Source organism: Pristis pectinata, chromosome 8 (genome assembly GCF_009764475.1).
Source record: "Pristis pectinata isolate sPriPec2 chromosome 8, sPriPec2.1.pri, whole genome shotgun sequence".
In the NCBI taxonomy this organism is placed as follows: domain Eukaryota; kingdom Metazoa; phylum Chordata; class Chondrichthyes; order Rhinopristiformes; family Pristidae; genus Pristis; species Pristis pectinata.
The window spans coordinates 56,249,337-56,270,983 of record NC_067412.1 but is presented as its reverse complement, the minus strand read 5'-3'; the positions used below and the strand labels follow the sequence as shown (position 1 = coordinate 56,270,983).

The following is a 21,647-nucleotide window of genomic DNA, read 5'->3' as shown; positions in this document are numbered from 1 at the left end:
TGCATGCAGATGTGCATTTAAATTGGCAATGCAGTTGGCGCAGGCATTGTGGGCCAAAGGGCCTGTTCCTGTGGTGTATTATTCTATGTTATTTCCAAATTGCTGCCCAGAATTTTGAACACATTAACACTGAGAAGCCATTCAAATCTAAAGTTTTAAAGACTTAAAAATGTATTCTTTTCAGGCAGTGCCAAATTATAAAATAACACAGACTGGGAAAGTGAAGCTAAACCAATAAGTTGCAGAGGAAAAGAGAGCTTTGAACACCTATAAAAATCAAATACTTGTTTATTTTTAAATTACAACTATTTTCAATCTATACCACCAAGGCTTCATTAATTGGACTTTATGCTACACACCTCAATCATGCATGCAAACCCCAAAATCTTACTTCTACGCTTAACATCTTAAATTTCAAGATGTAAGAAAAAGTTAATCAAAATAGGGTGAAATATGTCTTGCACATACCATCCAACACCACAGACAAGATTGTGGTCTTCCACAATTTCGGTTAGATGTTGATTATGCTTCTGGGTAATTAAGATAATCATTCTCAGACCAAATGATTTAGCTACATAAATGCAAATATTTCTCCAATGCCAGAAATTTCAGATTATATGACAAAGTTCACAATGTCATTCACATTTTTATGCAACCTTTCAAAACTATAAAATAAAACCATATTCAGATTTATGCATTAAATCAGCATACTTTTCATTGCACACAATTAGTGCATTCAAATTTAGTGAACATAAGCAAATGTGCATTTAATTTAAATTTTACTTATAACAGGGAAAGCAACTTTTGGAAATAATTGGTAACCTTGATTAAGTTAAATAATCTTCAAAATTCATTATTCCTCTGTATTAAAACAATAGCAAGGACAACTTTTGATGCTCAAATTTTTTTTTGAATTATTTTCATTAAAAATTGTTGCGGTGTCAATAAAATAACTCCACTAGTACATCATAGACTTGTTTGAACTTAAGACAAAACACAGTTCAGATGACATTTACATTTCATTCTGAGCTGGCGTTTTCACTTTTTGCATAGAGTATTACAATTACGTAGTTTTCAATGAATCAAACAGACAATTCAATGAGAATCTGAACATAGATTAAAAGACAAAAAAACAAAAAAGTCTTGAAAAAATCTGCATAGTGAAAAATGCTCCACCCAGAAAGTCAAATTTACAACAACTGAAGATTTGGAAATAAAAAAAATGCCATAACGTTTAGTAGCTATGGAAAGAGAAACAAGCTAATTTTAAGCTGCAGAGAGGGTGAGACCAGGATTGTACTTAAAACTAGCTTGTTTTCACTCTTCCCCAGTTCTATTTCCACGAATGCTGCCCAACCTCAGTTTTTTCAATATTTCCTACTTTTATTTCAGATTTCCAGCACTTACAGGTTTTTAAAAAAATTTTCATTTAGGATTTTTTTGAAGCAGTACAGGGAGTTATTATGATAAGGACACACTCATAATTACATCCCATAGCACTAAGCTCCATAGTAGTCATATTGTCTTTGTTTGAATTCTTCATAAAGTTTTATGATACAATGGACTCACATGGCCATAGCTCTGTATCGCCTAATATCTTACCACACAAAAATCGATGGATTTCAGTCTTGAAATTTCTCATTATCCCTGCATCTACAGCCTTTCAGAACATTTCCTACTGTAATCATGTTTGTGCTGAGTGGGATTTTCTTTTGGCCAGTGTTTTAACTGTCTAAAAAAAGGAGTGGCACAATAAAAGAGTACTTATAATAGAGAAACAAAAACAATTAAAATCACATGCAGCATATACATTTTTGGTGCTGTTTCATTGAAGTTGCTAGAATTATTCATCGATAACACTTACAAAATTATAAAAATTGCTCATTTCATAATAATCTGTGTGAGCTGAAGGAACATATGGTTTGGCCTGGTGTAAATCAAAAGTAAGCAATACACATAAAAATGACCTATTTCCTCTCTTAAATGGAAGAACAAAAAGCCATCTGAAAACCACACAAAACAGCATAATCACTGTTTCTGGACATGCAAGAATAAAGCTTTTTGAAAATTCATTTATCAGGATACTGACATATTGTCCATTTCCGTTTATCCTTGAACTAAGGGGTGTGCTAGGTCATTTTGATAAGACTGGGGACACATACAGGTCACATCAGATAAGGACAACAGTTTTTGTTTGTATTTACATTTAAATTCCACAGCTGCCATAGAGCAATTTGAATTCAGATCCCTGGGATTGTTGGACTAGACCTCTAGATTGCTCATCCAATAATTTAATCATTGTACCTTGTCTCTTGCATGACCATTATGTGAAGGAACCAAAAGCTAGAAATTACTATTGACGATTTAACAAAACCACTCAACATTTACATGGCATTCTGCTCTTCACTATTTTAATGTAGATATTAAAATTTTATACATGTTCATTGGAAGAAGCCAATTGGTAATCTGCACTATGGTTGCGTGCACAAAATAAAAACAATCCTAGTGCTAAGCAAGTTAAGATCAAATGTATCAGGCAGAATCCGTAGATGTTCTAAATCTTCTATGTTAATGAATTGACATGATACATTTTCATAAGTTAATATAGCCTTGAAAAGGCAATAATGAGCGTTGCCTCTTCTGAATATACTATTGCTTTCCCTTCAAGCAAATAAATAACTCCAGGCTGCTAACCACATTACTTTTATTAAGCAAACATTTCAAGAAACATAAGCTTATGAAAAATAAATAGCTGTTTTGCAACTGTCCCCTTTAAAGCATCCACTTTCAAAGTTGGAGTATTTTGATTAGATTGGGAGCTGGAAATTCACATTGACTTGTGCTTCTTTGGCCAGTGAAACAATTTCTGAAAGCTTTACAACCTGTTTGGAAAGGAAAGATAGAAGTAAATTTGCTCCAAGGGCAGAGGGCAGATGATTTCTACAAGAACAGATCGAAAACATTAGCAATTCAGTTTAACTTTGCTCTTTAAAATTGGTGTTCAGAATATAATTCATGCTAGCAGTTATTCTTTGAAGCATTATTTGTTCTTTTACAAAGAAAATAAACAATACAATCCCATTACAAATGATTATCAATGGCTGTATTTAATAGAGTCACAACACAATGCAGAAGAACTGTCATGCCTATGCCAGTTCTTCAGTAGAGTCATCTGATTGAAGTTTATCCCCCAAGTATTTGATTTTTTAAAAAAATATTAACAATGGATGCCACATCCACATTGTTTCTCTCACCTTTCCACATATCTAAACATGCTCACCCCTGATAATATTCCAGGAATTGCTCTCCTCACTCTCTCTAGGGTTTGACATGCTTTCAAAGTGCCTTGAAATGAACACAATACTCTCACAGATGCAAAGGAAGTAGTAAGTGTTTTATGGCTTAGTGCATTCTTCTTGACTTTGTAATATCCTTTTATTAATAAACCCAAGGATCCTTAAGGTATTTTATGCATATTTTCACTTTATCCTGACACCTTTATTAAGTGTGTTTGTATATATGTATAAATAAATATATATCTGACTTTCTCTGTTCCTGCACTTCTAATATTGGTCCATTTATTTCAATTTGTCCCTCATTCTTCGTCCAAAAAGTTTAACTTCTGTGCTTGCCATTCTACTAATCTATGCCATGTATATTTAAGTCCTGTTCACAGAAAAATACAAAAAAGACCAATGGTCCTAACACTAGTTCCTGGGGAGAAATACCATACTTCTCTCAGGCCTGGAAGTAACTGATCAACAATCCTCCCTCCTTTCTGTATCGAGTCAATTTTGTATTTATGATGCTACTGTTCCTTTAATCCATTTGGCATTAATTTTGCTAACAAGTTTATAACATGGTACTTTGTCAAACTCTTTTTAAAGGGATTTGGCAACATAATTAAAGATGCCCATCTCTGATAATATTCTATTGTTTTATTCATCCTCTGCAATGACTTGGCATCCTTCCTAAGGTGTTCCTTTTGAACTGAGTACAATACTCCAGTTAAAAAACAATCTGCTGCAGGAACTCAGCAGGTCGAGAGCATTTGTGGTGGGAGAAGGAATTGTCAACATTTTGGATCAAGACCCTGCATCAGGAGAGGGAGGGTAGCTGGTGTAAGGAGAGGGGAAGTGGTGAGACAGATACTGCTCTCTCACTGTCTCCCACAGATATCACGAGACAGATACTGCACTCCTGCACTTCAACAAGCAGGGTCTCGACCCGAAACGTTGACAATTCCTCCCCACCCCCCACACCACAGAGTTCTGCTTGACCCACTGAGTTCCTCCAGCAGGATGCTTTTTGTTCCAGATTCCAGCAACTGCAGTCTCTTGTGTTTTCCCAGTGCTCCAGATCATGTAATACCAGTGATCCCATTTCTTAGCCCAACCTCTTCCAAGTGCCAAACAATTTTGTCCTGGAAATACAAGGCTATATAAGAAATACAATCCAAGCCCCATTTTAAGCAGAGACAGTAAAACAAAACTTGGTAAAAGAGCTGCTGCCTCACAGCTCCTGTGCCCTGAATTCAACCTTGAACTCCAATGCTGTCTGTGAGGACTTTGCACAATCTTTCTGACCAGGTGGGTTTCTTTCAGATGATCTAGTTTCCTCTCACATCCCAAAAACGTGCAGAGCAGAGGTTGATTGGCCACTGTTAATTGACAACAATGGCAACCATCTTCCCTTGTGTGAGGTATGACTCCATCCATTTTAGTGTACATCCTCTCAATGCCCACTGATTGTAGTTTTACCAAGGCTCTTTCGTCGATCTTTATTTACTAGTCTTTCCTGTCACTTATCATGTTACATTTTCTTTTATTCCTACAACCTTGATGACAAGACTATTAGATGGCACTTTACAAAGTCCACATATATCACAACAGCTGCATTTCTTTCAGTCATGCTCTTTGTTACATCAAAAAAACTTTAGTTACTTCAAAGAAAAATTGCTTTTAGCATCTCTAAGTAGTCCACATTTGTCCAAGTGACTGCTGATTCTGTTTCTGATTTCCCTTTCTAGAACTTTTCCCATCTCTGAGGTTAAACTGTAGTTACTGGGGTTCATCTCTATACCCTTTGTGAACAAGGGGGCAACACTGGACATGGTGAGAGGATGCAGATGGTGAGAGGATGCAGATGGTGAGAGGATGCGTCACCATCCACGAATCAATAAATAAATAGATTTAAAAAAACAGGTAATGGTGGAAGTAGTCAAGATTTCCAACAACCACCGAATCTGTATCTCAGTCCCAGCATTATTTCTCACTGCTCCGCTCTAATTGATCCCCATCCTCCAGATAGATCAGATGTTATACACCATCCTCTCTCAATTGGCACCAACACCATGTGTCATCCAGCTTCTCTTGGTCTTTGCACAGTTGCAAACTTATCTTTTGTTCCCTTTACCTGGCCCCATCTCTGCAACTTATAACCTTCCTAGCTCAATGAAAGGACATTGACCAACAAGCCCCTGTCTCACCTCTCTATACTATCTTCCCTCTACAGCTTCAGTCCTGGTGCAGGGTCAGGGACCAAAACATGGACTATCCCTTTGCTTCCACAAATAAAACTGATATTTTCAGGGGTTAGGATCACAGTCAACTGAAAAATCACAGTGCAAATGTGGCATCACTTCAAGGGTGATGGAAATTATGAGGATGATTCTTTGAGATGGAGGCTGGTGGGCACAAGGAGAAGCCTATCCTTGTTCTGGGTGGGAAATGGGGTGAAAGAAGTGTGGTATATGGAACAGACACAATGAGAACCCTGTCAATTATAATGGAGGAGTAAACAAGGGTTAAGTTAAAAGAAAGATATTCTGGATATTTTACATCAATTGATATTTTCAGAATCAAAGATGAGTCAACTGCAAGATCATGGTGCACAATAGGTCGTGAAAGTCTCCTTCCAGCTGGAAACTACATAGCAGTAGACCAATGAAACTATGGGAAATGAAAAGGAGGAAATGTTACAGTAAGATTAAAATTCCAATATAGTTTTGAAAATTTAGTGATTATATTGTCCAGATGTATAAATAAATAATTCAAGTAGTGAGCTGATGCAGGCAATTATTGTACTTCAGCATGTGTAACAGATTCCCCTCAAAGGGGGATACTGTAATAATGACAGAACTTAGCAGTCCAAAAGAAGTTAAGAGTCACGCAGCAAAAAAGTGTCCTTCTGGCCCACCACACCCATCCCAACCTTTTTGCCTATCTACACTAATCCCTTTTGCCTGCATTAAGACCATACCCTTTGAAACCTTGCCGACTTAAGTGTCTGTCTAAATGCCTCTTAAACAGAGTGATTGTATCTGACTCCACCATCCCCTCTGGCAGTGCATTCCAGATATCAACTGTTCTATGTGTAAAGAAACTTACCCCTCAGATTCTCTTTACAACTCATTTCTCTCACCTTAAACTTATGCCATCTTGTTTTTGATACCATTATCATGAGAAAAAGATTTTGACTATCTACTACCCTGTCTATGCCTCCCATAAATGTTTCTCTCAGGTTCACCCTCAACCTCCTTCACTCCAGGGAAAACAAACACAGCCTATTCAATCTCTACCGATAACTAAAGTCATCCTATCCAGGCAACATCCTGGTGAATTGCCTCTGTACTCTCTCTAGCACAAAATCATTCCTCTATTATGGCCTAACCAGTGCTTTGCAAAGTTACAACATAACGTTCCAACTCTTATATTCTATTCCGTGATTTATGAAGGCAAGCATGCCATTGTCCTTCTTCACTACCCTATTAGCCTATGTTGCCACTTTCAGGGAACTATGGACTTGGACCCTAGATCTTTCTGTTCATTCACATTCCTTAGGGCCCAACCATTGACTGTATATGTCTTACACATATTTGACTTCCCAAAATGCATCACCTTGCACTTGTTGGGATTAAGTTCCAACTCCCAACGCCCTGCCCTATTTTCCTGCTGTAGCCTTAGACAACATTCCCCACTATCCAAAACACCACCAACTTTAGTGTCATCTGTAAACTTACTAATCATATTTGCTACACTCGCATCCAAGTTATGAATATATATCACAAACAGTAAAGGACTTGGAACCAATCCCCATGGTACATCACTGGTTACAGGCTTCCAATCATAAAAACATCCTTCCACCACTATCCTCTGTATCCTATCACCAAGCCAATTTTGGATCCAATTAGCCAGCTTGCCTTGGCTCCCATGTGCCTTAGTCTCGTGGACCAGTCTACAATGTGGAACCTTGTCAAATGCCTTATTAAAGACAACAGCGACCACACTGCCTTCATCGATCTCCTTTGTAATCTCCTCAAAAAACTCATCCACAAATAACTATGTCCAGACTCCTCTTAAATTGAAGCTGCACAGTGAAGAAATAATATGTAAACACAAGAAAGTATATATTTATTGGCTGATTGATCAGTCGGGGCACAATTGAATTCACAGCAAAGTTTATCCTGTGTAATAAATCCTGTTTACAATACTAAATAAGAAAATGCCTCATTCTTGTATCCAGGTGGCAGAATCAAGGATAGTTTTCTCCTGCGGCATGTGAGTAGTTTTATATCAATGGACTGAGAGTGGGGGTAGGAGTGGTACATACATGCAGCTTTTCAAGCTGGTTACTGCGACTTATTACAGTTGATTGCAAAATTTAAACTTTTAAACATCTTTACATAAACTCCTGATTGCAGAATAAATATTACCATCCGGGCAGCATCGTCCAGGTCATCACAGGCAAGAATTTTCAGGCTGCTCGCTGCTATGAGTGCTTTTGCATCATCGACACGTGTACCTAAATGACATAGAAAGCAACAAATTTGAAACAGTGCAACACTTCCATCAAAAATCAGAATGACTGTGAAACAAAATCCGCTAATTCATGCTGGTTATTTGTCTCCTGGTCTCTTTCTACTTTCCAAAGGCATATAGTGGAACAGTATCACTGGTGGCTAACATCTATCAGTGCCTTTCCAGTGCCACTGATGACCTGGACTGGCTAAACTACTGATCAATTTATAACTATTAACTCCTTGGTTTTATCTGTGATATTATGGACTCCTTTCATTGTTTGCCCATGGCCTCTGTAGTCTCTTATCTACATTTGAGTTGCTTAGTGACTTCTCAGATGTACCTTTTCCATTTAAATTATAAGCCAGGAATAGGGATATTACATTTTTATTCCCCAAGGAGCCTGACATCATCCTTAAAGCATTTTGTCTATCCTCCTGGAAATCACTTAGGACGTTTGGAGCTCAGAACAGAATGCTTGCTTTGGAAGTCAGGTGCCCAAAAGCTGGAGGAACTCAGCAGGTCAAACAGCATCTGTGGGGGTCAAGGAATTGTTGATGTTTTGCGTTGAGATCCTGCCAAAACATAAACAATTCCTTACCCTCACCCCCCCCAACAGATGCTGCCTGACCCATTGAGTCCTCCAGCAGTTTGACTTTTTGCTGCAGATTCCAGCAACTGTGTGCACTTGTGTCTCCAGGTGTCAGTAGAGGCCTTGCTTGAGGAAGCATGAGAAACAATTGCCTTGGTGGGTAAATGAACTTGAAGAAGTGATCCCTGGTGAATCAAAGAAATGCACGGACAAATTGCATTGAATAAAAGGAGCACGTGAGGCAGAGTCTCAGTGATTAAACAGAGTGCAGAAAACAAATCCCTGCTGAATAAATGTAGTGATGAAAACAGATCCCTAGTGAGTAAAAGGAGAGTGGGGGAAAAAAGAGCTTCAGGAATACAAGTGCAAAGTCTTGGTGTGTAAAATAAGCAAGGGAAGCACAGCCCTGGTAAGGAAAAGGAGTGTAGAGAACAGAACCAGTGAGTAAAAGGAGTGTGTAAGTGTCTCAGTGAGTAACTGGAATGCAGGAGACAGGTTCCAAATATGTACAAGGACCTGGGAAACAGAGAGATGTATCACCCCAGGGGGCCACGTGAGTGGCAATTGTGCTATGGTTTAAAAAAGTAAGTTAACACTATAGAATGTGCTGACCATATGACACCAAGAATGTAAAAATTTTGCAGTGTTTATTCCTTTGTATATTTTTTTTATTATGAATGAAATTTATTTTTGAAATTAATTAAAAAAAAGCTGGTGAGTAAAAGCTGCCCAGGGTACAGAGTGTCACTGAGCAAAAGAGCCCAAAGAAACAGATGACCATTCAGTAAAAACAGCCCTGGAAACATTGCTCTAAAGTAGTACAGGGAACAGATTCCTGATGGGCAAAAGGAGCAGGAACAAGTTTCCAGTGAGAAGAATAAAATTACAGATCCCTGATATGTTTAAGGAGCATCAGTGAGTAAAGAAACAATAACAGAATTCTAGTGTGGTTAAAAGAAGCATGGTAAGCTTGGTCTAGGCGACTAACGGTAGTGCTACAGAAACTGAATCTCTGTGAGCAACAGGAGTGGAGGGAAACAAGTCCCAGTGAGTAACAGGACTGTGGGGTCAGAGAGCCAATTACTTTAACAGAAACATGGAAAATGGTGCCACAGTGTGTAAAGGGAACAGGAACAGTGTACTGTTGGGTCAGGGTAAAGAGTAAAGGAGCACCCCAATGATTAAAAGGATCCAGAGCCCCGTGAATAAAAGAAGTGTGGGAAATAGAATGCCTGAATAAAAGGGTTACTGTACACTTCCTCAGTCTTCCAAAGACACAAAACCTGGAGGAACAGTGATCTATGAGGAGAATAGTGACAGGTTTCAAGATATAGACGGGTTGATAGAATGAGTGGATAAGTGGCAGATGAAACTTAATGCCAAGAAATGTGAAAGGTTGTATTTTGGTAAAAGAGTGAGAAAAGGCAATACAAACTGGAGTATACAATTCTAAAAGGAGGATAAGAACGGAAACATCTTGGTGCGTTTTGTACAAAATTAATTGATAAAGATAAGGTAGGTTAAGAAAGTGATAATGAAACAACTGGAGATACAAAATACAAGAGCAAAGAAGTCATGATGAACTTTTATGAAACACTGGTTTGGCCATAACTGGAATATTGTGTCTAGTTCTGGACAACACTTTCTAGGAAAGATCTCAAATCTCTTAGGGAGAGATTTACTAAAAATAATTTCAGAGAAGAAAGACCTCAGTGGACAGACTGAAGATGCTGGGGTTGATTTTCCTTAGAACAGAGAGGTTGTGAGAAGATCTAAAAGAGGAAGTTAAATTAATTAAGTTTAGAGAGCTGGACAGAATCTGTTCTCACTAGCTGAAGGATCAAAACCCAGAGGTTGTAGAATGGAAATGACTGGAAAACAACCAACAGGACATGAGAAAAAACCTTAAGAGTGAGTATTTAGGGTCTGGAGTGCACTGACAGGAGAAGTCGTGGAAGCAGATTCAATTAAATTGTTCAAAAGATGGTGGGATAAGTATCTGAAAGAAAAATAACTAGCAGGCTGTGGGGTGAGGTCATAAAATTAGCTGCATTGCTCTTAGGGACTTAATGGGCCAATTAGCTTCCTTCCATGTCATGAGTATTCTCTAAGTCTGAGTTTTACGATAGTTTTATTTGCTGGATTATCACATTGGAAAATTGTCGGTCTGCAGGTTGCTGGTGCACCATCTCAGCATTTAGTCTGATTCTGGACAAACCTGCAAGTGCCAAAACTTTGTTACACACAAATTAATTTTACTTACCTAATAAAGACATAATATGATCTAGAAATAACAAAGATTCATTCTACATTTCCAGAATATAAAAAATAATTTAATTTAAACATATTCAATTGTTCATAAGAGTTTGAATTTTGGGATTGACTTAATGAGCACTAGGAAGAGCACAATGTTTAATCCTGTAGTCTATTAGAGTTGACGACTTGAGACAAAATGAATTTCCAACAGTGCATTGCAAATGCTTAAAATTAACACAAGAATTTTGGAATTGCTTTGTTAAACAAAAACTTCTTCATTCTTCTACTTACCTGGATGCAACAACAATGATTAATCACTGACTATTAAATGCAATTAAATGCAGGGGATGGAGGGATATTGACCTTGTGCAGGCAGATGGGATTAGTTTAAAATAGCATCATGGTCAGCACAAACATAGTGGGCTGAAGGGCCTGTTCTTGTGCTGTACTGTTCTACGTTCAATCTATCTCTATTGATTGGTGTACATCAACAAGATCAGGAAAATGCCAAGTTTTAGAAAGCTTTAAGAGAAGTTGATCCAAAGTCACCCAATCTCCTAAACATTCTACAGTTCACATCACCTCTTGTTTATATACTGTATCCCAAAATATAACCTACTGAACAATCTAATTTGCATTGAAATTAATCAACACCATCTGCTTCCACAATCTCCCCATTGGGGACTTGTATTGCAAATTTACCAGTCCAGCTTCATTCTCAGGCTATGCCCTAGTGTTCTGGACAAGACTGAAAATGTAACGAAATCTTTTAGAGTCACAAGAAACTGAAGTTATATTATTTCCCAAGTTTCCCTCTTCCAGTAAGATCATAAGTTTAAATCAGGGCTGCATTTGGTCCATTCCTTCCTCATGTTGATTGGTATCTTTTCAATAGATGAAATATCCTTTTCCACTATGACAATAAAGAACTATACACCTTTTCTTAGTTTGACTACATCACACTTTTATAAAGTGACAGAACACCTTCCAATCATTTAATACATTCCATAATCTGATTTATTTACTCACTGCCCTCAAGCTTAGCTCGAAAGCTTTGGATTTGTCAATCAGAACTCTCAAAGTCCTTCTAATTTACTACAAAGATTTTCTTTCCAGCTATGTAATGTTCCCTTCCAGGATACTGTATTCCAAGTGAAGCATTTTAAACTTCTTCACACTGAAATTCATCTGCTGTCTGCTTGCCCAATTCCCCAGTACATTCCTATTCCTTATTCCTCAGAGATTATTCTGTTCAATTCTGTAGCTGTTAATAGTTATGGATCCTCCACACACTGAGCCACTAATTGACCCTACCTCCAGATTATTTATGAAGATGTTGTACAAAAAACTCCAGAGCAGAAGGCTCACTCTGAGGAACTTCAAAACATAGACTAGTGAGTGGGGCTTTCAAATTATTTAAAAACACAATCAACTGTTAATAACACACTGTAGCTTTAATCAAACGTTAAACAAAAATACCAGCAGGGTGTGTTTAGGGGTCCAAAGTAACAAGGCAATGAGGAATGGAGGGGCTCAATGTCCAAAACAATAGGGAGAGGTGGGAAAAAGGGGTGGATCCAACAACTAAGGCAACTGGGATGGGTCATCCTACATCCAAAGTCTATTGCGATCATTGTGCACTAGTACACAATGTTTAAGACAACACTGGGTTGGAGGATGGCAGAGCCTGATGTCTAAAACAGCCAAAGTAGGGGTTACGGTGGAAAATGCTCTGACAATGGAAGCATTGTGATGAGTTTCATGTCACCCACTTATTGAGTCATTGTGGAACATTTTTTTGAAAGCATCACTGAACCTTTTTGCTTTATTATAACACAACAGTATTCACCAAGGAGAAGGACATGGATAATGGTGAAATTACGGAGGAATGTGTCGATATTAAGGAGGAGGAGGCACTGCATATATTGAGAAACATTAAGGTGGATAAATCCCCAGGGCCTGCTGGAATCCCTTCCAGGATACTAAGGAAAGCACAAGAGGCTGCAAATGCTGGAATCTGGAATTCAAAAAACAAACTGCTGGAGGAACTCAGCAGGTCAGGCAGCATCTGTGGAGGGAATTGGACAGTGGACATCACAGGTCAAGACCCTTCATGTGGACTGGGAGGAGATTGCTGGGCCTTGACAGAGATCTTTATATCCTCTTTAGCCACAGGTGAGGTCCCGGACGACTGGAGAATAGCTAATGTTGTTCCTTTGTTCAAGAAGTGCAATGGTGATAATCCAAGAAATTATAGACTGGTGAGCCTTAGATCAGTGGTAGGGAAATTACTGGAGAAAATTCGTAGGGACAGATGTACTCACATTTGGAAAAGCATGGATTTGTTCGGGAAAGTCAGCATGGTTTCGTGCAGGGAATGTTCTGTCTCACAAATTTGATCAAGTTTTTTTTGAGGAGGTGATGAAGATGATTGATGAGAGTAGGACAGTGGATGTTTTCAACATGGACTTCAATAAAGCATTTGTCAAGTTCCATCATGGTAGGCTGGTCCAGAAGATTAAGTCACATGGTGAGTTGGTAAAATGGATACAAACCTGGCTTGGTCAGAGGAACAAAAAGGGTAGTGGTGGTGGGTATTTCTCTGACTGGAGGTCTGTGACAAGTGGTGTTCGACAAGGACCAGTGCTGAGACCTCTATTGTTTTGACATATATATATATATTATATATATATATATATATATATATATATATATATAAGTAATTTGTATGAAAATGTAGGTGGACTGATTAGTAAGTTTGCAGATGATACAAAAGTTGATGGGGCTGTGGATCGGGAGGAAAGTTATCAAATGACAGTGGCTATATATCAATTGGAAATTTAGGCAGAGAAATGGCAGATGAAGTTTGAACTGGACAAACGTGAGGTGTTGAATTTTTGGAGGTCAAATGCAAGAGGCAAATATATAGTAAATGGTAGGACCCTTGGAAGCATTGATGTATAGAGTGATCTTGGGGTCCAAGTCCATAGCTTCCTGAAACTGGCAAGACAAGTGGATAAGGTGATAAAGGAGGCATATGGCATGCTTGCCTTCACTGGTCAGAGCATTGAGTGTAAAAGTTGGGAAGTCATGTTGCAGTTGTACGAAATGTTAGTTAATCCACATTTGAAGCAATGTGTGCAAATCTAGCCACCACACTACAGGACGTGAAGACTTAGGATAGGCTGTAGAAGAGGTTTACCAGGATGTTGCCTAGATTGATTAGCTACAAGGAGAAGTTGGACAAACTTGGATTGTTTTCTCAGAGGTGGTGGAGGCTGATGGGAACCTAATACAAGCATATAAAATTATGAGAGGCAATAGATAAGGTAAACAGTCAGAGTCCTTTTCTCAGGGTGGAAATGTCAAATACTAGAGGCCACCGCTTTGGGGTGAAAGGGAGAAGGATTAAAGTAGTTTTACAAGGCAATTTTTTTTTAAACACAGAAAGTGGTAGATGCCTGGAAAGTGTTGTCAGTGGAGTTGGTTGAAACATATATGACAGTAATATTTAAGAGGATTTGGACAGGCACTTGAACAAGCAGGGAAAAGGGGGATATGGACTACGTGTAGGCAGTTGTAACTAGTTAAATTGGCATGGTCGGCACAGACATGGTGGACCAAGGAGCCTGTTCCTGTGCTGCACTGTTCTATGTTCCAAAACGTCTCATCTCTATTTACCATACAGAAGGTCATGGAAGCTAGGGAGTTCAGGGAAGAGAAGAGTGATGTCTTGAAATATAGCCACATTGCAAAGTAGGTGGTGCTGGGAGTCATAAAGCACTTGAAGGTGGATAAATCCCCTGGGCCTAGGACATCGTGGGAAGCCAGGGAAGAAATTGCTGGTGCCCCGTCAGAGATATTTATATCTTTGGAAACCATGTGTGAAATATTGGAAGACTAGAGAGTGGCTCATGTTGTGCCTTTATTTAAGAAGGGCTGCAAGCACAGGTCAGGAACTACAGGCCAGTGAGTCAAGTATCAGTGATGGGAAAGTTACTGGAGGGGTTTGTGAGTAACAGGATATATCTGCATTTGGGAAGGCAAGGACTGTTTGGGGACAGTCCGTTTTGTGCATGGGAAATCATGTCTCACAAACTTTTTTGAAGAGGTGACAAGGGCAGGATGGTAGACATCGTCGACATGGACTTTAGCAAGGCCTTTGACAAGGTCCCAGCATGGGAGGCTGGTTCAGAAGGTTAGGTCAAATGGGATCCAGGGTGAGTCAGCCAATCAGATTGGTGGAAGGAGTCAGAAGGTGATAATGGACCATTGGTTTTTCAGACTGGAGACCTGTAACCAGTAATGTACCACTGTTTGTTTGTCATCTACATTAACTATTTGGATGAGAATGTAGGCCACATGATTAGTAACATTGTGGTTGACATCAAAATTGGTGTTTTAGTGGAGAGTAAAGGTTATCAGGATCCAGGTCAGCTGGGAAAGTGGGCAAATAAAGGACTGACGAAATTTAACTTGGAGAAGTGCAAAGCGATGCATTTTGGGAAGTTAACCCAGCACAGGATATACATAGTAAATGGCAGGGCCCCAGAGAGCATTGCAGAAAAGAGAGACCAGGGGTTACAAATACATGGATCCCTGAAAGTGGCAACACAGGTTGGCAAGGTGGTGATGAAAACCCTTGCCATGCTTGCCTTCATCAGTCAGGGCATTGAGTACAAGAGACAGGGTGTCATGTCACAGCTATACAAGACATAGGTGAGATTGCACTTGGGGTATTGATTGCACTTCTGGTCGCCCAGCTATAGGAAGGATATTATTAGCTAGATAGAGTGCAGAAAAGATTCACAAGGATGTTGCTGGGACTGGAGGCCTTGAGTTACAAGGAGAGATTGGTAGGCCAGGGCTGTTTTCCCTAGAGCGTAGGAAATATACAAAAGCTTGAGGGGCATGGATAAGGTGAATTGTCTCAGTCTTCTTCCCAGTGTAGGGGAATCAAAAACTAGAGGGCATAGGTTTAATGTGAGAGGGGAAAGGTTTAATGGGGATCTGAGGGGCAAGTTATTCCACACAGAGGGTGGTGGGTATATTGAATGAACTGCCAAAGGAAGTCATAGAGGCAAGTACAATTACAACATTTAAAAGACATTTGAACAGGGATGTGGATAGGAAAGCTGTAGACGGATATGGGCCAAATGCAGGTCGATGGGATTAGCGTAGGTAGGCACCTTGATTGGTATGGATGAGTTCTGTGTTGTATAACTCTAATATCACTCTCCTTGTCAACTAGTTCCCGATTGTCTAGTGTAGCAACTCTATGCTGAGTGTGCAAGATTAAAAATGCTAATTATTTAAAACAGCAATGTTTGGTCAAGGCTTGAAATATGTGTGTGTAAGTTTAAACGTTCTCACCTTGCAGTCGAACAACGATGGGAATTTTTAAGTGTAGATCTGAAACAGCAGTAATGATTCCTTGAGCAATTATGTCACAACGCATAATCCCACCAAATATATTAACCAGAATTGCCTGAACCTATAAGGCAAACAAATATAGAGATATTATCTACAAGTGTTATTCAAAAGAAGAATCATAGTAAACTACGATTTACAATGCCAGGTAAAACAATTCCACAATACAATCTACAGAAGAAAACAAGAGGTAGCTTCCTTATTAATATAAGGTATGAACATATCTCACTAACATGATACTATAAAGATATCCTACAGTGTCTTTATAGAATAAAACATGATTTTATTCAAATTAAAACTGGGAATTTGCTGGCACAACCACAGCAACCTGAAATCAGTTGTTGTTCAACAGTTTGATGGACAACCAAAATTCATGCTTTTTTGGCATTATATGCATGTCTATTGAATTGTGATGGCTGAATTATTCAAGAAAACAATCTAAAACTATTAAAATAACTTCAGTATAACAGAAATACAACATTTACTAGAAGATAGAAGAGTACAGCACAGGAAAAGGTCCTTCAGCCCATTATGTCTCCACCAACTATGATGCCAATTTAACTAATCCCAGCTGCCTGCACATGGTCTGTATCCCTCCATCCTCTCCCTGTTTCTTAAGGCCTCTTAAATGTCACTATCATATCTGCTTTTATCACCTCCCTGGCAGGGTATTCCAGGCACCCAACACTCGCTGTGTAAGAATAAACTCGTGTTGCACATCTCCTTTAAACTTATCCGCTCTCAATTTGAACCTATGCCCACTAGTATTTAACATTTCCAACCTGAGAAAAAGACTCTGCCTATTGTCCCTATCTATGCCTCTCATAATTTTATATACTTCTATCTGGTCACCCCTTCAGTCTATGATGCTCTATAGGAAACAATCTAAGTTTGTCCAAACAGCTCTTACAGCTAATACTCTCTAATCCAGGCAACATCCTGTTCTGTTCTGCAGCCTCTGCAAAGCCTCCACATCATTCTTATAGTGTGGTGACCAGACCTGTACAATATACTTCAAATGTGGACTAAACAAAAGTTTTATACAGTTGCAACGTCACTTCCCAACTTTTATACTCAATGTCCTGACCAATAAAGGTAAGCATGCCATACGAGGCCTTGACTACCTTATCCATTTATGTTCCCACTTTCAGGAGCTATGGGCTTGCACCCCAAGATCCCTCTATGCATCAATGCTCCTGCCATTTACTATATACTTCCTTCTTGCACTTGGCCTCCCAAATGCAACACCACAAATTTGTCCGATTAAACTCTACCTGCCATTTCTCCACCCAAATTTCCAGCTGATCCATATCTGCATTATCCTTCTGACAACTTTCCTCTCTATCTGCAACTCTACCAACTTACTAATCAACCCACCTACATTTTCATCCATTTCATTTACAAACAGAGATCCCAGCACTGATCCTTGCAGAACACCATTGGTCACAGACCTCCAATCAGAATAACATCTCCCCACCACTACCCTCTGTCTTCTATTTCCAAGTCAATCTTGCATCCTTATTTAACAACTCACTTGCTCTTCTGGGCAAGCCTCCTAAGAAGGACCTTGTCCATGTACACAACATCCACTGCCCTACTCTCAACTATCTTCGTCACTTCCTCAAATAAACCCAATCAAATTTGTGAGACAGGACCTCCCCAGCACAAAGTCATGCTGACTATCCCTGACAAGCCCATTCTTTTCCAAATGCGAGTAAATCCTGTCTCTAAGAATCTTCTTCAGTAATTTCCATACCACTGATACAGTATAAGGCTCACCAGCAATTTACTGGATTGTTTCTGTTACGATTCTTAAAAAAAAACATTGGCTATTCGTCTTCTGGGATCTTGCCTATGGCTAAAGAGGATACAATGATCTCAATCAAGGCCATGGGAATCTCCTCCTTTAGCATCCTGGGAGATTCCATAAGACCCTGGAGACTTATCCACCATAAATGTTTTTCAAGATACACAACACCTCCTCCTTCTCAATATTGACTTGGCCTAGAACATCAACATACCCTTCCCTGATCTCATCATCATCCAGTTCCTTCTCCTTAGTGAATACCGATGTGAAATACTCATTTAGGACTTCACCCACTTCCTCTGGCTCCATGAATAAATTCCCTCATTTGGCCTTAAGTAGATCTCCCCATTCCCTAGCTATCCCCTTGCTTTTAATACATGCATAAAATACCTTGAGATTCTCCTTAATCTAGTTTACCAAGGACATTTCATGGGCCCTTTACACCTCTTAATTCCTGCTTCCTTGAGATTCCTCAGTCCTTGCCCGATTTCAAGAACTTACTAATCAAGAACCTATCAATTTCTGCTTTAAATATACCCAATGACTTGGCCTCCACAGCTGTCTGTGGCAATGAATTCCACAAATTCCTCCTGAACTGTTCTAAAAGGATGCTCTTCTATTCTGAGGTTGTGCCCTCTGGTCCTAGACTCTTCCATCATTGGAAACACCCTCTCCACATCCACTCTGTCCAGGCCTTTCAATATTCGGTAGGTTTCAATGAGATTCCCCACCCCACCCCCGTCCTTCTGAACCCCAACGAGTACAGGCCTAAGAGCTATCAAATGTTCCTCAAATGTTAACCTTTTCATTCTTGGGATCATTCTTGTAAACCTCCTCTGGACCCTCTCCAACGTCAACACATCCTTCCTTAGATATGGGGCCCAAAACTGCTCACAATACTCCAAATGTGGTCTGACCAATGCCCTATAAAGCTTCAGCATTACATCTTGTTTTTATATTCTAGTCCTCTCGCAATGAATGCTAACATTGCATTTGCCTTCCTTACTACTGACTCAACCTGCAAGTTAACCTTCAGGGAATCTTGCACTAGGACTCTTAAGTCCCTTTGCACCTCAGATTTCTGAATTCGCTCCCCATTTAGAAAATAGTCTATGCCTTTATTCCTTCTACCAAAGTGCATGACCATACACTTCCCTACACTGTATTCCATCTGCCACTTCTTTGCCCATTATCCCAACCTGCCCAAGTCCTTCTGAAGACTCCCTGCTTCCTCAACACTACCTGCCTCTCCACCTGTCTTTGTATCATCCACAAACTTGGCCACAAAGCCATCAATTCCATCATCCAGATCATTTACAATGTGAAGAGTAGCGGACCAAACATCGACCCCTGTGGAACACCATTAGTTACCAGCAGCCAACCAGAAAAGGCCCCCTTTATTCCCACTCTTTGCCTTCTACCAGTCAGCCAACCTTCTATCCATGCTGGTATCTTTCCTGTAATACCATGGGCTCCTACCTTTTCTAGCAGCCTAACATGTGGCACCTTGTCAAAGGCCTCTGAAAATCCAAGTAAACAATGGATTTACAGACCAACTTTCCTTTGTCTGACTCTCCTTTGTCTGAGAGAGTCAGCTGCTCTCTTACGCCTCTGTACTTACCTTTACTCAACTATAATACTGATACATCCTATTTTAGCTTCTCCCTCTCAAACTGAGGATGAATTCTATCATATTATGATCACTGCCTTCTAAGGGTTCCTTTACCTTAAAGCTCTCTAATCAAATCTGGTTCATTGCACAACACCAAATCCAGAATTGCCTTTTCCCGAGTGGGCTTGACCACAAGCTGCTCTAAAAAGCCATCTTGTAGGCATTCTACAAATTCGTTCTCTTAGGATCCAGTACCGATCTGATCTTCCCAATCTACCTGCAAATTGAAATCTCCCATGACCACCAACATTGCACTTTTTACGTGCCTGTTCTATCTCCTGTTGTAACTTGTACCCCACATCCTGGCTACTATTCTGAGGCCTGTATATAATTCCCAACAGGGTCTTTTTACCCTTGCAGTTTCTTAACTCTACCCACAAAGATTCTACATCTTCTGATCCTAGTCACTTCTTGCTAAGGATTTGATTTCATTTTTTACTGACAGAGCCACCCCACCCCCTCTGCCCACCTGCCTGTCTTTTTGATAGGAGGTGTATCCTTGGATGTTTAGCTCGCAGCTGTGATCTTCTTTCAACCACGACTCTGTGATGCCCAGATCATACTGTATCTGCTAATTTCTAACTGCGCTAGGAGCTAATCTACCTTATTTTCTACACTGTGTGCCTTCAAATATAACACCTCCTGTCCTGAATTCACCACCCTTCTCAAATTTGTCTCCATGTTGTCTCAAAGTTAAATTCTTATCCCTTTCTAAACTTCCTGTCTTATTCTTTGTTCTGGAGACTTCAGTAACCTCTCCTGCACTCTCCTTCCCTTTTACTTTATCCATATTTTTCCAATCTGTTGAACTCACACCCCTACTATTTAGTTTAAAGCCCGATCCACAGACCTAGTTATGCGATTCCCCAGGACCCTGGTCCCAGTGTGGCTCAGGTGGAGCCTATCCCATCAGAACAGCTTCCTCCTTCTCCAATACAGGCGCCAATGTCCCACAAATTCAAACCCACTTCTCCCACACCAATCTTTGAGCCACACATTTAACTCTCTGATCTTATTGACCCTGTGCCATTTTGCACGTGGCTCAAGTAACAATCTGGAGATTATTACCTTTTTGGTTCTGCTTTTTAATTTAGTCCCTAGCTGCTCAAAATCCCTCAGCAGAACCTTGTTCCTTGTTCTACCTATGTCGTTGGTACCCACATGGACCACAATAACTGGATCTTTCCCCTCCCATTCCAAATTCCTCTGCAGGTCAGATGAGATGTTCCAAACCCAGGCAACAGTCAGGGAACACAGGCTTCGAGTCTCTCGATCCTTGTGACAGAGAATTGTGGCTATTCTCCTGACTATGCTCTCCCCAATTATGACAACATTTCTCTTCTCTCCTCTGCTTGAATTGCTCCCGGAACCACGATTTGGTTACTCATCCTTCCAACAGTCCTCACTCTCATTCATACAGGGAGCAAGAATCTCAGACCCGTTGGACAATCTCAAGGGCAGAGGCTCCTCCAGCACTACCTCTTGGACCCTTCGAATCCTCCAGCACTACCTCTTGGATCCTGAAATTTAGCACTTTCATCTGAAACTATCGTAGCCTAAACTATCTTAAAACTTACAAAATTATGATCACTGTTCCCAAAATGCTCCTTCACTGAAACTTCGATCACCTGGCCAGGCAGATTCCCCCTTATAAGGTCCAGTAGAGCCCCTTCCCTAGTTGGTCTATCTACATATTATTTCAAGAAATCCTTCTGGATATACTTAACAAATTCTGCCCCATCTAAGCCCTTGCCACCAAGGAAGTCCCAAACAATATTGGGGGAATTTAAGTCACCCATAACAACTACTCTGTTGTTTTTGCATTTGCTCATATTCTGCCGATAACCCAACAGCATGAACACTGAGTTTTCCAGTTTAAGGCAACCCACACCCGTGATGTTCTCTTCCTACATGCACTCACCTGTCCGCCTGGGTTTCTACCCCCTTTGTTCACCTTTCCCATATCCTCCCAGTTCTATCTGCCCATTATAACGCCCATTCATCTGGTTCCACCTATTACCTACTGCCTCTATCCCACCCCTCCCTCATACTGCTATATATTGGCAATCTTTCCTCTTTTCTCTCAGTCCT

The 21,647-nt window shown here is 39.9% G+C and overlaps 1 protein-coding gene across 1 annotated transcript in view; it reads right to left on the bottom strand.

Moving 5' to 3' along the window:
- Nucleotides 1-270: 270 nt before the first annotated feature.
- The window catches only part of LOC127573139 (succinate--CoA ligase [ADP-forming] subunit beta, mitochondrial-like), a 79,818-nt gene continuing 58,441 nt past the window's right edge, over nt 271-21,647 (bottom strand). Inside the window, exons 9-11 of the mRNA XM_052021070.1 lie at nt 16,021-16,141; nt 7,715-7,803; nt 271-2,882 (exon numbers count right to left, since the gene is read on the bottom strand). Of these exons, the coding sequence (XP_051877030.1) occupies nt 2,808-2,882; nt 7,715-7,803; nt 16,021-16,141 (285 nt within the window). The 3' untranslated portion in view covers nt 271-2,807. The remainder of the gene's footprint in view (nt 2,883-7,714; nt 7,804-16,020; nt 16,142-21,647) is intronic.